Source organism: Anomalospiza imberbis, chromosome 3 (genome assembly GCF_031753505.1).
Source record: "Anomalospiza imberbis isolate Cuckoo-Finch-1a 21T00152 chromosome 3, ASM3175350v1, whole genome shotgun sequence".
Taxonomy (NCBI): Eukaryota; Metazoa; Chordata; class Aves; order Passeriformes; family Viduidae; genus Anomalospiza; species Anomalospiza imberbis.
In genome coordinates this window covers 21,071,787-21,087,088 of record NC_089683.1, presented here as the reverse complement: position 1 = coordinate 21,087,088, position 15,302 = coordinate 21,071,787, and the positions used below count along the sequence as shown (strand labels likewise).

The 15,302-nt window shown below is 36.5% G+C and overlaps 1 protein-coding gene across 26 annotated transcripts in view; it reads right to left on the bottom strand.

Moving 5' to 3' along the window:
- DLGAP2 (DLG associated protein 2) overlaps positions 1–15,302 on the bottom strand; it is a 452,231-nt gene that overhangs the window by 35,227 nt on the left and 401,702 nt on the right. For all 26 annotated transcript variants that reach the window (XM_068183587.1, XM_068183591.1, XM_068183590.1 and 23 more), the window contains 2 exons: positions 14,627–14,774; positions 11,259–11,478 (listed from right to left, as the gene is read on the bottom strand). In XM_068183587.1, coding sequence (XP_068039688.1) covers positions 11,259–11,478; positions 14,627–14,774 — 368 coding nt within the window. The remainder of the gene's footprint in view (positions 1–11,258; positions 11,479–14,626; positions 14,775–15,302) is intronic.

Here is a 15,302-nt window from a genome sequence, read left to right as displayed (position 1 = left end):
CCTGTAATTTCTGAGGGCTTTCCATCTTCAAGATCTTCTCCATTTTAAAGATAGTTGAGAGTAGGTGTTTTTTAACTGTAGGGATATTCAAACCTTGCAAAAGTAGTCATTAAAACTTACCACTGTCATACTGTGATTGAAATTCAAGAGATAATTTTGGTTTTAATTAAGTTAACTCCTTTAATTAAATTCTGAATAAATTTCCCCCTAACATAATCAGAGAGATGCTTTAGTTGTTAACTTATCTTTCTGCTTCTTCCCTTTTCTCATTCAGGCCTCCATGATGAATCCTAGCCAGTAAAGAGAACAGAGAGTTTCTCATTAGAGGGAGAGTCTCGAGTTTGGGGATCTGTGAAAAGACCCTGTTTCTTCCTTTTGAGATTAAACAGTAAGAAACAGTGAGATATATATATATATATATATATATATATATATATGTATATATGTAATATATATATGTATATGTGTATATGTATATAAAAGATATAAAAGCATCACAGTGATATTTTTATGAGATTTTTTTTTTGAAAGACTGCTTACACCCGGATGATTTTTATCAGCACAGTTTATAGGATGGGCTGCACTTTATTTAAACCTGAAAGCATTGTCTGGGTAGTATGCATCTATAACTTTGCAAACTTTCTTCCTGTTGGATCATTTTACACATCTTGTGATTAAGTAAACCTGGAAGTTTGTTACACCCTAAAGTCAGATGTTAATTGGTAGTCTCATGTTGGAATAGTCTGTGGGGGCAAAATGTTGCATTTATCATGTGCCAGTATATTAGAGTAGGGTCTTTTTGTAACAGTGAATTACATCAGACCTTGAAGACAGTTTTTGGGAACTATACATGGGAATCCATCTCACCTCACATCAGTCACTGAAAAAAACCCAGTCCAGATCTAAGTTAGATGTCCCATCACTTTTAGAATTACTGTGAGAAAAACAAGCAATTCTGGGGGCAATTATTGCCCATTTTAGATGCTTATTTTACCACAAAATGAATCCTCCTGTGCTTTTCTCTGTCAACCATAAAGACAATCAAGGACAACCAGCTCAAATTAGGACATCTAATTTTGACAGTTACCATCTCTGGAAGTGTTCAAGAAAAAGTGGGCCTGGCAGTTGATTTAGTTGACATGGTGGTGTTCAGTCAAAGGTTGGACTCAATGACCTTGGAGCTTTCATCCCACCTTAATGATTCTATGGCACTGTGAAATTCCTAAAGGGATGAGAAAAACTCCTGCCTAAAGCTCTGTTCCTGTGACACACTGGTTTGCACTGGGACATAATCTGTTCTGTCTTTTGTTACCAGTGTTCATTGAAAAGGTGGGAACTTCATCTCCCCTGCTCCACATCTCTTGTGAGCTGGATGGTAAAGCAAATCTGAATGGAATATGCCTGCAGCAAGAACTGAAACCTAATTTCCTGAATCTTCCGCTGAAGCTACTATATAGCAGCCAGTACCAGCTTTGCCCAAGGTATCTTCATAACTCCAGACAGGAATGAAAAGCAAACCTTCTGTATTTCTGTAATTTTTTTTCAATTAAATGACCAGTTTGAGGTATAGATTAGACCATGCTGTTAATTCCATTGAAAATGTTGACATTGAAGTCAGTGGAACCTGTCAAATTCATATCATCTCAGGATCTGGACCATTATATTAGCATACTATTGCCACAGACAAGAATTGTGCTTCCTATATCGAACTTTTTAAAAAAGTTTTTCAAAATAGCTCATCACTGAGACACTGCTGCCAAATGAATTACATATAAAAACCCCTATTTTTTAAATAGCATCTGTCTTTGACATCTCTCTGATTAACAGATTCTGTGCATCATATTTAAAATTACGGAAATCATTAGTATGACACATAACCTCAATTAAAATTTATTGGGGTAAGGCAAAGTTACTGGATGAGCTGTTATTTTTTTTTTTTTTTTAAAGTAAATCTTTGTGGGCAACAGGTTAGCCTCAATATCCAGAGTAGATCCTTTTAATTCTGTGCATCTATCTGATTTTGTACTGGGAACTAGCAATTAAGAGGAAATGTGACCATTAAATTTGGAAAAAGCTGGAGCCACTACAGTCTCCCTGGAAAAGAAATGTATAAAAGGAATTACTATAATCAAGTAATTCAGTGTGCAAGATGTTACCTCCATATTGAGAAAACTTAGGTCTGTAGGCAGCTCCATGTTACATAAATGATAAATATGTTTTGACAGTGTAATTAATGTTGGTCTCAAAACAGAAATGCAAATCAAACAAGACATCAAGATCAGAAACTGTAGGCCTTTGCTAAAATTAACAGAGATGTGGGCAACACAAACCTCATAGATTGCTGATGGACTGGTTACAAAGGGTTCTATTTTAGATCAGTTAATTAGCAAGAAATTATAGCCTAACCAGTATCCTGTAGATGACACGACGAAGTGCTGACAGCTGTACTGTTCTTCTAAACAGTTCCTATGTGCCTCTAAAATACCGAAGTTGCATAAAAAACACCATCTCAGTTTTTCAATTACAGGAAGGAAAAATGTTCCTTTAACTATATTTCATTTTCAAAATGTATGTGGAGCTTTTCAGGAATACAGATTGCATTTGTCATCAACACAATAAGAGGCAAAGAGAAAAAAAACGTTCCAAACACTAAGAATCACTCTTCTTGTGCTACTCTTTTCACTTTGAAATAAAACAAAAAAATTAAAAATGTTTTTTAGTAAAATTTCTTCTCAAACTCCCACGTACCCTTCTCACTCAGTGAAATTAATTTCCATCGGCCTCCTAAACCCCCTCATGAATATATTATGTAGGCTTATAATTGGTTTTGCTTTTTCTATTTTCTATTCTCTTTCTTCCAGTAACTTTGTGTAGCTTGTAATTTTATTTAACTTACAGTAAGGAATTTTAAGACAAGTAGGATGAGAAAAACAATTTGCTTACTTAGCCTTAAGGAAATGTTGCATAATTTTATCACTATGTTATGATAATAATCTGACACTAAAGAACAAAAGTGATTACCAAATATTTTAAACAAATGCAATTCAGTACCTTTAAACAATTAATTTAATCCACAGAGATTACAAGTCTGGACACAAACTCAGAGTGCACTTTTTTGTCAAATCAAATAACCATTTTACCCAAGAAGCAGATGGAGTAAGTATGAGTGTCAAAACCAGTGTCAAAACCAGTCAAAACTAAGAAAGCTACTTGCAGGCTCCCATCCCTGTATTTAGGTGTAGAAAAGGATGCTGCTGTGTTTTGATATCACAGATTTTTAGGTTCTCTCAGTTATCCTTGTTTTCAGTGGGACCCAAATTTAACCTTCGTTTTCATCCTATAATGCAATTTGAATAGCTTTAACTTTTGCCTTAGATTAATGGACGTTAGCTAGCTATGCAATGCTATCATTGTAGACTATTTTAATAGACAACAGAGAGAAAAAAGGATGTCCAGAGGACCACTTCTTTCATAACATCATAACAAGTACAAGTTATAAAGGACATAGATATCCATCTGCTATAATTGGATATTAAGTTAATTGCCTTTGAAACCTACATTTTAGATATATGTATCATGTGAGATGAACTTTTATGACTGACACAGAGAGTGGAAATACATGTATTTTTCTGGACACAGGAATGCCTGAAAAGGTAAAAAAATGCATATAAAATCCATGACTCGTCGGTGTGTCCTTGATATGCTATTCTAATTCTCAGAAAGCCAAGTGATAGGCTACTCACTTCAAACTAATTATCTCCAAGAACCCTAGATGTCCTCTAGTTACCCTTGAAGAGTAGTAGTGTGCTGTTGGGATTGCTCTGGTATTTGTGGTTTCCAGTGTGTATATTTCAATGGACTATATACTGAGACTGAACCTTGGCCTTACAGCAAGTAAGACTTTGTCAGAACTAATCAAAGTGCTATTCACTGACAATAAAACGCCTCAGTGTAGGCTGAGGTTTGTTGATTCTGTGTTGGTGCACAACAGGATCCATACACTGTATTCAGTCTGAGTCAAACTCACCAAAACGTAGCTACCAAAGCCTTCCTCCCTAAACAACAGCTTCTTGTCTAGAATGATGCAATTCTCTCCTAGGTCCTGTATAGATGTCTCAAATGGTACCAGTCAATTGTCTTTGAACTAATCAGAGTTTGTTGTTATGGGAACTTAGACAACTACATTGCACAAAAGCATCTATGTTTAGTTGACTTGACCTGGAGGTTAACCCAACACAATTCAACTAACCTGTCGTGTCAAAGGCTAATTCTGTCAGGTTATGCCCTGGAATGTCACCAATTTTAGTGTCTTTATTTTCTCTGATGCTCTGGAAAAAAATCTTTACAGTATGTTTTAAGTATGAGGTTTATCAGTTGTCTTTCTAGGGTAGATCTAAGTCTGAGTAAGTTTCCTAATGCAGAAATGGATCAAATGATGTTTGTATAGCTAGCATGGCAAGGAGTGTAGTTCCAGTGCACATATTGTCATTATGACCCCTGACACACATACCTTCAACAAAAAAACAGGGCTGAATACATGCAGAGCTTCTGAGAAGACTCCTTAGCAGTTATTTTCTTTCCCAGGAGCTGAAGCAGAGGCAGGGTCCTCCCTTCTTTTTCACTGCAAGGAAGCACGATGCACTGGTGCTTCCAGGGTCAACAACCCTGTGTGCTTCCCTCAGCTTCACAGACAAAGCCCTCTGGCAGACTCAGGGTAAACAACTGGGCTGAGATTTACGTCTGCCACTGTCAGCTTCTACCACATCAGGAAGGGCTCAAACTGAGCAGTGAATCACCTTCCTTGCATGTTATATTTTTCTGATAAATTCTACTTTTTTTCACCATATAATACCATAAAGAAAACATAGCTGACAAAACTCTTTCAACAGAACAGCTTTGAAGCCAAATTCTGCCAGGGGAGGCAGCATAGGTGTCCTTTTTAATAAGAAAAGAACCAGATGTTGGCAAATCCAGTGGGTTACGGAGGAATTTTGTCAAGCACAGAACAGCAGGAACAAGAGAGAAACACTCATTACACATTTTTAAACTAATCATAGATGGAAGGCAGTAACTTCAATTTTATCTTTGACTCTGAAAATAATCTGCACCAGGGAGAATGAAAATTATGAAAAGTTCCTGGCTATTGCTCCAACTGCTTTCATGCCTCATCAGCTTGAGGAGGCCAGGCAGCCCTGATTAGCACAGCCTTACTCAATCTCCAGGAATCCCAGAGCTGTGAACAGCTGTGACAGCTCCTTGGCCATCTTGTCAAACTCCTTGGACCAAAGTGTTTGTGTCACCTTCATCCTAATGACTTCCTGGGTCATTTCTACCATGTAGAGCTGCTCTTGAACAGCAGTGTCAGCATAGCAGCAAAACTTCAATATGTTTAAAAAATTAAAGACTGATTATGCTCTCCAGATACACCCAGAGCAATGAAAATTATGTTTCTGTATCCAAGTTTAGAACGGGGCTCATCATTTGTTAGGATAAGATTTATTCTCACAGTATAGGAACACAAGTTGGCACAGCATCAAAGGATTAACTCATGCCCAAATGCTCCCAGAGATAGATGATGTTTCCTGCAGAGAGTTAAAGTGTCAGATAATTCCATAGAGCCCCAACAGTAATTAAGGAAAGTCAAGATATTAAATTATGATTGAGAACACAGCCTTCTATATCTTATTTGAACTCAATGCTTTGTGTTTTAAAACATATCTGTTGCGGATTCCACTACTAGCTATTACTTAGCAATGGATACCAGTAAAATCCTCTCAGACTGAGCATTTATTTCTATAGAAAGAACAGAAATTGTGGAGATGTTATTTCATGCATAAGTTTTCCCCCATTTGGCTGGGTTTTCATAGCTATGTGCATCAGATTAAAAAGATCCAAACTGCCACCTGAATGAAATATCTCATACTTGAAGAAATAAAAGAAAATCACACATCTGTTGCTCATAAATAATTTTTCTTTTAAGAACTGAAAAGAATTTTTCCCTCAATTTTTATATTGATACACATTTATAAAATTCCTTTTGAGCTTTCTCTTCCCTAAGCTCACAGTCCTGACACTCTTATGTTTTTCTCATGGGAGGGGTGTCATATGTAGTAGCACCATGTCTTTTTCCCACCTTTGGTACCTTCATAAGTGGCAAAAAAACCTGACAAACCAGTAAAACCTCAAAACAATAACTAATGTTATTAGTGTTCAGTTAGCAACCAGTGAATCAGTCCTTTTAGGGTTTGAAGGGGTAGCCATACTATGGAACAGTACAATTTCTCTGTGAAATATCGTATTCTCATCCATTTATTTTTGTAAGTACATGATTATACAATCAGTTCGCTGACCATGAGAGTTCTGTGGCTAAATCTCAAACATGGGCTGTAAAAAATCACCTTACATAGCCCTTTATTTGGAAATGGAAAGCTGAAAATAGCTGGAAGTCAGGATAAGGGAAACCTGCAATTCCTCAGGCATCCTGTGTAATTGTAGGAGCTCTAATTGAAAACTTCCTCATCCAATGTGACCTTGCTTGAATTAATTGGTTTTGGAATGAGTGCTGAATAGTTCAGTAAATGTGGAATTCTCTGAAGTTTACTCATTGCTAAGCAGAGTCCAGCTGACTGAGAAAAGTAAAATGGCCCAAAGACAGTTTTTAAAAAGTGAAATAACCCAAAAACTTTTCATCTTCCTCAGTGAAGTCTTTAGCAAGCATGAACTTAGTTGAGCTACCTACTATGAATCAGAAAAAAGGAGGTGTGTGCACAACTGAGAGAATCATTAAGGTTGGAAAAATCTGACAGATTGCATTATGCCACATTTTCTAGAAGAATTAAAAAATTGTATGCAGCATACTAGGAACTTAAGGCTAGTAACTCTGTTCCTCAAATCCAGCAATGCTTTTTGCTAATTTTCTCTCAAGATTAGCAGGAAATCCCTGAAGTGGGAGAAATTACTTTGGATTGACATTTAACATGGGACAGAAATCCAGGATGCCTTTATGTACCCTGTCCAAGTCCCCATTGTGCTGAAGTCCATAGCTAGGTGGATTTTTTTAATCATTAATCCATTCATTTATCAATAATCCAGTCAAAAAATACTGTTGTAGCAAAAAAAAAAAACTGGGTTAGAGGAACATGTGGAGTAGTTTTAAGAAACTGAAAATGATACTCACTCATCAGACTGAAAACCAAAGAACTTAACAGAGTCTGCTTAGTTCCTCCTTGTTGCTGGAGAAGGATTTCATGCATCTGATTGAGTCACATATTTAGTATTTCTGGCTAGCTGCTTCAATTTCAATATAAAAGCAATATACACTGAGAAGCTATTCCACCTGATGGGTAAACATCCTGAGCAGTGGTCCAGAGGAATCCAGAGGAAATGTTCCTCTCAATAAAGATGAAAGTGCTTTATACAATGTATATAATGTCATCAGGACAAAATATGTGTGATTCCACATCTGAAGAGATGATAAGTTGGTGTTGAATTTTGCCAGAAGTGCAAATACCAAGTTACTCTCTCTCTCTTAGGGAAGGGATTTTAGCATGTTCTTCTGCTTCACAAGAGACCATCCCAACTGCTACCTCCATTACCATTGCAATTCAGTGTTTCTGCATTCACAGTAAAACCAAACTAAAAAAAAAAAAACCTGTGAGGAAACATCCTGAAATAGTCTATAACATAAGGAGTGATTAATATAAAGGACTCTCTCTACATACAGAACTTGTAGCAACAATAAGCTGACCTTCTCAGACAAAGGGAGAATGAGGGAGTGATTAATACCTTCCAGATGTCCTTGTCGGTTATGTTTTCATAGTACAGCCTAGTGCTGTACCACAGTATCTGAACTACTTTTCAGTAAGAGAAGCCAGGTGTTGCAGGTGGGATAAGGTGTTACTGCTCCCGACCTACTGCCTCCACTACCCAGCAGGACTCTCCAGCCAGGGCTGGCTGCGGGCTCAGCGGGTGGTGGCACAGCCCCAACACCTCCAGCAGCTTGTGCCTCCCCCAGCACTGTGCCACACTCCCCGGGTGTCTGCTGAGCTGACAGTGGGATGATGTGCTTAGACAACAGGGAGCCAGGCTGGTACTACCTGGGAAAGTGACCCAGTTTTTATGAACTCTTCCGGAAAAGTGAAACATTGCTTGCAGGAGTAGCAGAGCTGTAAGTCAGTAGCACTCAGGATGACTACTGCACTCAGTGACTTCCCATTCAGGAAATTACATGTTGTCTGTGATGGAGGAACGAGGTGGGAGGCAGGAGCAGCTGGAGCTGCATTTTCTCAGCTGTGCATCTGACAGCTGTGACTGGATACAGTTCAGAGACAGAAAGCATATGCTGCCATTCAGGGCTTTTAACATCAAGTATCTTTTACTGGGTTCATTATCTCCTCACAAAATGGAGCGTGATGGCTAGAAATGCCCTAACCTCAATGAAAGAAGAGTCCCAGCAGGGGTCACACAGAGGCCAGGTCTAGCTTACCACAGGCCAGCAATGCTGGCTGCCTCCTTTGCACTGTCACTTGTCTCATTGTTTTACACCTGGGCCAACAGGGAGTGCCCTAGGCCTTGTCACAATCTCCCTCAGAGGTGGAGAAGACTGGTTCCACATATAATTAAACTACATGGATTCATGCAGAATTTATGTGTTCTTTAGTACCAATGTTTCATTGAGCTTTTTCTGTCAAGCTGTATGCAGTTAAGAAGAGCCCAATACTCGTAGCTCTCTCTCCATCTATTAGAAAATCCTTTTAGCGTAGTCCATTAATAATGTCCCACATAATATTCATTATAGTTGCAGCCTCCTGGAAGTTGTAAATGCATTGAGGAATATTTTAGGAAAATGCATGTTGTAAATATATATTGTAATTGAATTCACAGAGAATTTTATTTTAAGTTTACATTTTTAGTTACAAGAATTAATTTTTAGCTAAGCCTGTGTGTTATGAATCAATTGCTTTATGACAATGATAAGGGGCAGTCATGACCTATATAACTAAAATTGAATGGAATAATTAAATTGAAACGACTGCTAATTTTCTAAAAAAATTCCTTTAGTTTCTTTGCCAAGAAGAATTTGTTACATCAGAAGCAAAAAATAAGTTAATGTAATTTTCCTAAGAAATAAAAGACTGAATTGGAAATAAAAGCTGATTTGAAAGTCTGACCTTTCTGACATTTATTTGAATGTCAAGTATCTGCCAACACCATTTTCACATTTCAGGCAACTGCTTCTTTTACAATTTTCAGAAAGGGAAGAAGAAGTAAGATTTTTGTAAAAATTACAGTAAGGATAGAAAATCCCTCCAAAGTGACAAGGGCTGAAGAGACAAAAATGGAAGCATTACACCTAGGATTTTAAAAACAAGAACTTATTTGGCAACTGAAATTTCCCTTAAAAGTGAATCATATAATCCTTCTCTTGTATATCAGGTAATTATTTCTGATTTGGATATTTACCTTATATAGAAGCTGAGGACAAATTTGCTCAGTGGCACAGCGATGACATTTTAATTACAGAATCACACTCAGAACTCTATAAAGTCCATAGGCTTGGAACAGGAAAACACCTCAAGTCATCTTTTTTCTCCAGATTGTCAATTTTACCTCACCACAACAAAGCAGAAGAATTACATTGTTGGCAAGAAAATCTATCTGATAAATAATTTCTGAGATGAGGGAGAAGTTAGGAGTGAAAGGAAGGTTAAAATTTTCAAAACCACAGTATTTAACCGGTAGACTACTAATAAATGCAAAACATTTTTCATAAGCATGAAAACAATGTGACGCAAACATACTTACTACCTAATCTTGTATTTTCCCAAATATATTCTATTATTCAGCTTTTTCACACTGAGCAAAATAAAATAAGTTCTTTTCAGTGAGAATTTTGGGCTCAGGTAGCATATAAACTCATGACAGTTAAGGTAAAAATCAGTCTACTTGGTAACCAAGGTAATACTGAATATATTCAAATTCAGTAGTTGGAGCTGACTCCAAAATAAACATCTATTTGTGTCTTTTGCTATGGAAGGTGTCTTCATAATGAGCACATAGTAATATATGATAAAGATGAAAATTAGCCTCTGTGGTAGCAATAAGATCTCATTTTATATTGTGATAGCATCTCTATTAATCAAAGAACAGAAACATCCCTAGAGGGGGCACTGTAAGCAACAATTTCTAGTTTTACACAAAGTTTTATATAACAATTAAGATACTATGCTTAAAATAAAATAACATTTTAGCTACTTCTGGAATGCAAATGTATGTTATTCAACCACAGATTCTTTTCTAAGCTCCCAATGTTCTGTTATACAACAGAGGTAACAAGGAAATAATTTAAAAAGTATTTTTATATGATACATTTTGAACTCATTTTTACCTTTTGTAGATGGGTAGCCTACACTACAGCTTAATAGTATGTGGCAAGGACAATATCATAATTAGGAACTGGCATTAACATATTTGGAAACGTAGAAGTGAATTCAGATCAGTTTACAAAGAATACATACTTCCTATAGATTTAATTTAGTTATTTAACGGCTCTCTGTGCAATCTTTTCTCTACCAATACATGCTAAAATTCTGAAATGAATAAAGCTATCGTCTTCACTAAGCAACTAATAAGAAAAAAGAAAGTTGCCAGAAGAATGCTAAAAGATCCTAACAGTGAGTGTTATAACAATGAATGCTAATGGATAATGAGTAATAGCAGATGTGTGAAGCTTGCCAAAGCATTTTCAATTCAGTACACTGGTACAATTGGTTAGACCCTCCCTAAAAGAAATTCATAACCTTTTACATTAACCACCTTCGAGTATTTAGACCAAATATTTTTAATCTTACTTTTTTTTTTTTTTTTTTTTTGGTATTTTAACAATCTAAATTAAAATTATCACAACTAATCTCATTTAGAAGACCAATTAGTTGGTATATAAACCACATAAATGTCTAACAATATTGACATTATACCATTTACACTTGCATTTTTATACTTGCACCTAGATAATGGTATGTATGCGATATGGAGGTCAAAAATCCAGGTCCATCACATTATGCATGCAGGATTCTTCCCAGAAAGAGCTTATTCCAAGATGTAGCCACAATAGTACAATATTAAAAACAAAAGAATACTGGTATCAAACATTATCTCTACACAGGGAAAATGTTTCTAGTGTCAAACCTTCCTTTAGAAAGCAATCTGATATGTTTTTACATGCAGAGCAGTGAAAGGGTCAGTGGAGACTTGCTTACCTGTGGTTGACCTGATGGTTGAGGTGATGTTGGAAGATGTCAGCGCAGGTATACATTCATCATCTTGGGAATAGCCTGCCTGAATGGCACGCAAGTAACTGTGGCTTCTTGTGCGGAAACATCCAGGGAGGTCAAGGGCATCCATTGCCTGAGCTTCAACTTCACTAAACACTGATTCACACACCGATTCAAATTGTCCATTAACCTCTGCTTCACTCATCTGAATAAACAACAACAATGCATTTGATTTTTGACTTGCTTTTTTGTGATCATCACGGCCTCAACATCTCAAATGGACACCTGTACATTGATGAAGAACTGTTTTAGCAAATAGTTAAAATGTAGTAATCCCTTCTGATCACATTCACATTGTTAAACTTAAATCAGCTGTTTACACATCTATATTTAATGCATCACACATGCCATACATTAATGTTCCGTTTAATATCTTTTGGCATAGTTGAGAAGGGACCCAAGCCAAACTCACTCCCTGGTTAACTGGGCTAGCCATTCACTTCCATGGAAGAACCTTTTTTTTTCAGCAGCATTATATAAAATCTGACAGTTCTACCAGCAGGAGTGCTGTGGAACCCTGCCTGGCAGAGCAGCCGGGCTGTGCCTCTTGGACTCTCTACCACGTTGTCCCCTCGGGGTGTTTCAGCAGCAGCCTCTAGCTCCCTGCAGTGCTTAGGCACGGCCCAGCACCTACCTGCTAGCCCTGCCTTGCAGACTGGGCATGATGCAACACTTGCCTTTTTTAGAGGCAGTTTTCATGATAAGCATGGCTTAGGCAGAGTGGCCAGGCTTGGGGAACCTCTAGGTAGGTAACCATATGTCGCTGTTTTGAAGATTAGTGCCTTAATTCTACCTACAGCGTTTTTCAAAGTTCACTGAAGGCAGCCCTAACTACCTGTAAATGTATCTGAATAATTCAATATTATGTTTATCCAAAATCAGATGGGAAGTTAACACTGGACAGATAATTGCATGACTTTCCAAAAATAATTTTTTTCTAAAAAGTGAGTACTAGAAATCAGAATCAGTATGAATAATTTTGCAAGTTAAATTTATGGCATCACTAAATGGCACATCCAGTTGATATTAATTTTCCTATACAGCTGCTAAGTACTCCAAGTGCTTTATTCATTATGGAAAGAGAGTCCCATCAAATGTTTCAAATGTTTTAGGGTTTTGGTTAAGTAAATGGAAATTTTATAGAGAAGTTCTGATGATTATGAATAACAGATAATTTTATGTAAGACATTTTGACTACTGAAAATTTTCTGAAATGAATTAAATTACTGTTCATAAAATTTTCTTTTAATAAAGTTAAGTAGATTAATGCAATCTCAAAGAGGTAAAAAAAATCTTACTCTGAACTATTTTGCAATATTGTTGATCAGGAAATATATGGTAATTTAGTCCATAAACTGTAAATCTTAGCCACTTATTTCAAACTAAGGTTATTGATAATAGAAAATAAAAAGTTTTCAAACTTAAATTAAAAATATATACCATGGAATTCAGCATTCTTGAGTCTAACCTTTCTCAGATGTGAAAAAGGAAGGATCTCACAACAAAAAGGCATAAAAACTCCCACAAATTACACAAACTGCTATTATGTAGATGGAACAAGAGGAGGATGATGTCATGGAAAAATAACAGGAAACAGCAAATGTCCAGAACTTGATATTTTAATACATTTGCTTGGGGTAATATCTATTTAATGCATTTGTTAATGGTCTGGAAACAGCTGGACTGTGAGGTAGGAAGTGTGTGGCTGACACAAAGTTGCATAGGTTAGTGAACACTGAAAAAGCAAGGAAATATATCTAGCAGGTTTAGTTAATCTGGCCAACTGAGCAATCTACCTGTAAATGAAATCTATTGTGGACACCTTCCAGGTAAAGCACACTGCAATAAAGAATTTTAGCCACTACTTAAACCAAATAATCATCATGGACAGCTCAGTGGATATCTCTGTGCACAGACATGGTCAAAGAGACAAAAGATGTTAGACTAATTCTATGTGAGAAAATTGTTACTTGGCAGCTGACAGCATTTGCTTTGAATGAAGGATTTAATACTCATGAAATTTTCTCAAAAGCAGAGTATAACAAAAAGACAAAATAACCAATAAGCAGCGTAACAAAAAACAAGGCATCAGAATGATGGGAACAGTTTTCACAAGGTAGCTGGGAAAAAATAGTGAAAGGTCTGGAAAATGACTGACTGTTTCTAATTCTAATGTGTGCTACATAAGATTAAATTTAGAATTACCTCACATAAATTAAGGAATTTGACTGAAGGGCATTAGTCAAGTGACCAGCCCCTCCCAGCTCTCTACAGTCAGTAGAGATTGACAAGCATTTCCAGAGGGCTCTCAGCCCACTTGGGATGTTCACTGTCCTGGAAGAAACTCTTTTGCTCCATTAACTACAGAGGAAGCTTTAGTTCTTGCCTCAGTTAAAAGCCTCAATTTAGATGAGTTGAATCCAGGCCTGAATAGCCATGCAATACAAATTGAATATAAATGAATATGAAATTGCTTTAAAAAGATTTTGCTTTTAACATAACCATTGTGTATGTATACCCTTAGGTGGCTCACTAAATGGTCAAAAAAATATTAAGTACCATGTCTGAGAAGTGGGCAGGGCCCATCTGTCATGAAACAACACAAGGAAGAAAAGTCAGGACCAATAAGCATTAGAAACATTGGGAATTTTATGCAAAGTCCTCTGCTACATAGAACATGTACATAATTCTTATGGCTTATTGAACTTCAGGTGTGATTCAGACCTCACTTTACCATGAGTTAGTACTAACTAACAGACATAAAACCAGTAGGGAGTAAAATTGTACCTTTTCAGGAGACCCCATACATAGAATAGTTGATGGAACTTATTCTTTCACCCAAGAAGAGTGAGGGATTTGATTTAGGAAGAAACATTCCACCTTTGGAGCATATTTTTTTTTCAATCTATATCTTAATCTGGCAATCCACATTTACTGAAATCAGAGCAGGTATTTTCAGTTGATGAGTATTGTAGGAGTGTACTCCTCATGCTCAGTCTGAATCTTCTTAATATTTAAATATTTAATATGGACTGAAAATAAAAACACCAGTATTTATATTTCTAATGAAAAATAAATGGAAAATATAATGTTTGATAGTGTCTCTTTGCCTTCAGCATTCAGTATTTTTCTTGAAATTTTGAGTTACATTCCTTAGAACTGAATTACTTCCACAATTCACATCCTCAGTTTGATATTCATTTAAAAATGAAAAAAACCTAAAACCATCCACTAGTTTCAAGTCTCACATCTGCAGTTAATCTATAAGAAAAATTATAACAAGAATTTCCCACCTGACTAACACAGCTGGCCTGACTGAGCGTGCTCACTGCTCTCATATAGCTCTGATTCCTTGAGCGAAACTTTGGGGAATTGTAGTTTGCAGAGGGATCCAGGTTGTGACCCCCAGGCACGTCACTTGCAGTTTGAAGGTAGCTCTGACTACAAAGGAAAAAGGAAGAAAAAAAGGAAAGGGTGTAAAACTACAGATGGTATCAATTAGGACACTAAAGGCAGTAATTTGTATGAGACGCACAAACCCACTCCCCTGGGTCCAAATCTTACTCTTTATAAAGCATCATAGATCTGTTGTAGCTAAATGTCTTAGGACAAGCGGAGAATCTGTCTGTGGCTCTGCTACCTAGATGGTATGAAATTTTAAGTCTTTGCTCTATTTAAACCTCATCAATCCTCCTGGCTATTAATGTTGAACTTTACTAAAAGACAAGGTCTAAGTCAACAGGAACAAAAAACAGAGCTAAAGCACAAACCAAAGTAACTAAAAATCTTTCTTCATAGATAAAATCTATTACTTGTAATCTGGCTTTCATTAGGGTTTTAGGCATCAAGAGCTCTTTTATCTTCAAAGAATTGATATAGTTTTACAAAAGATTAGAATATCCCATGTTCATCTAAAAAAAAATAAATTCATAAGGTGCTCAGAGCAACTGCATGAAGCTCTAGAAATTG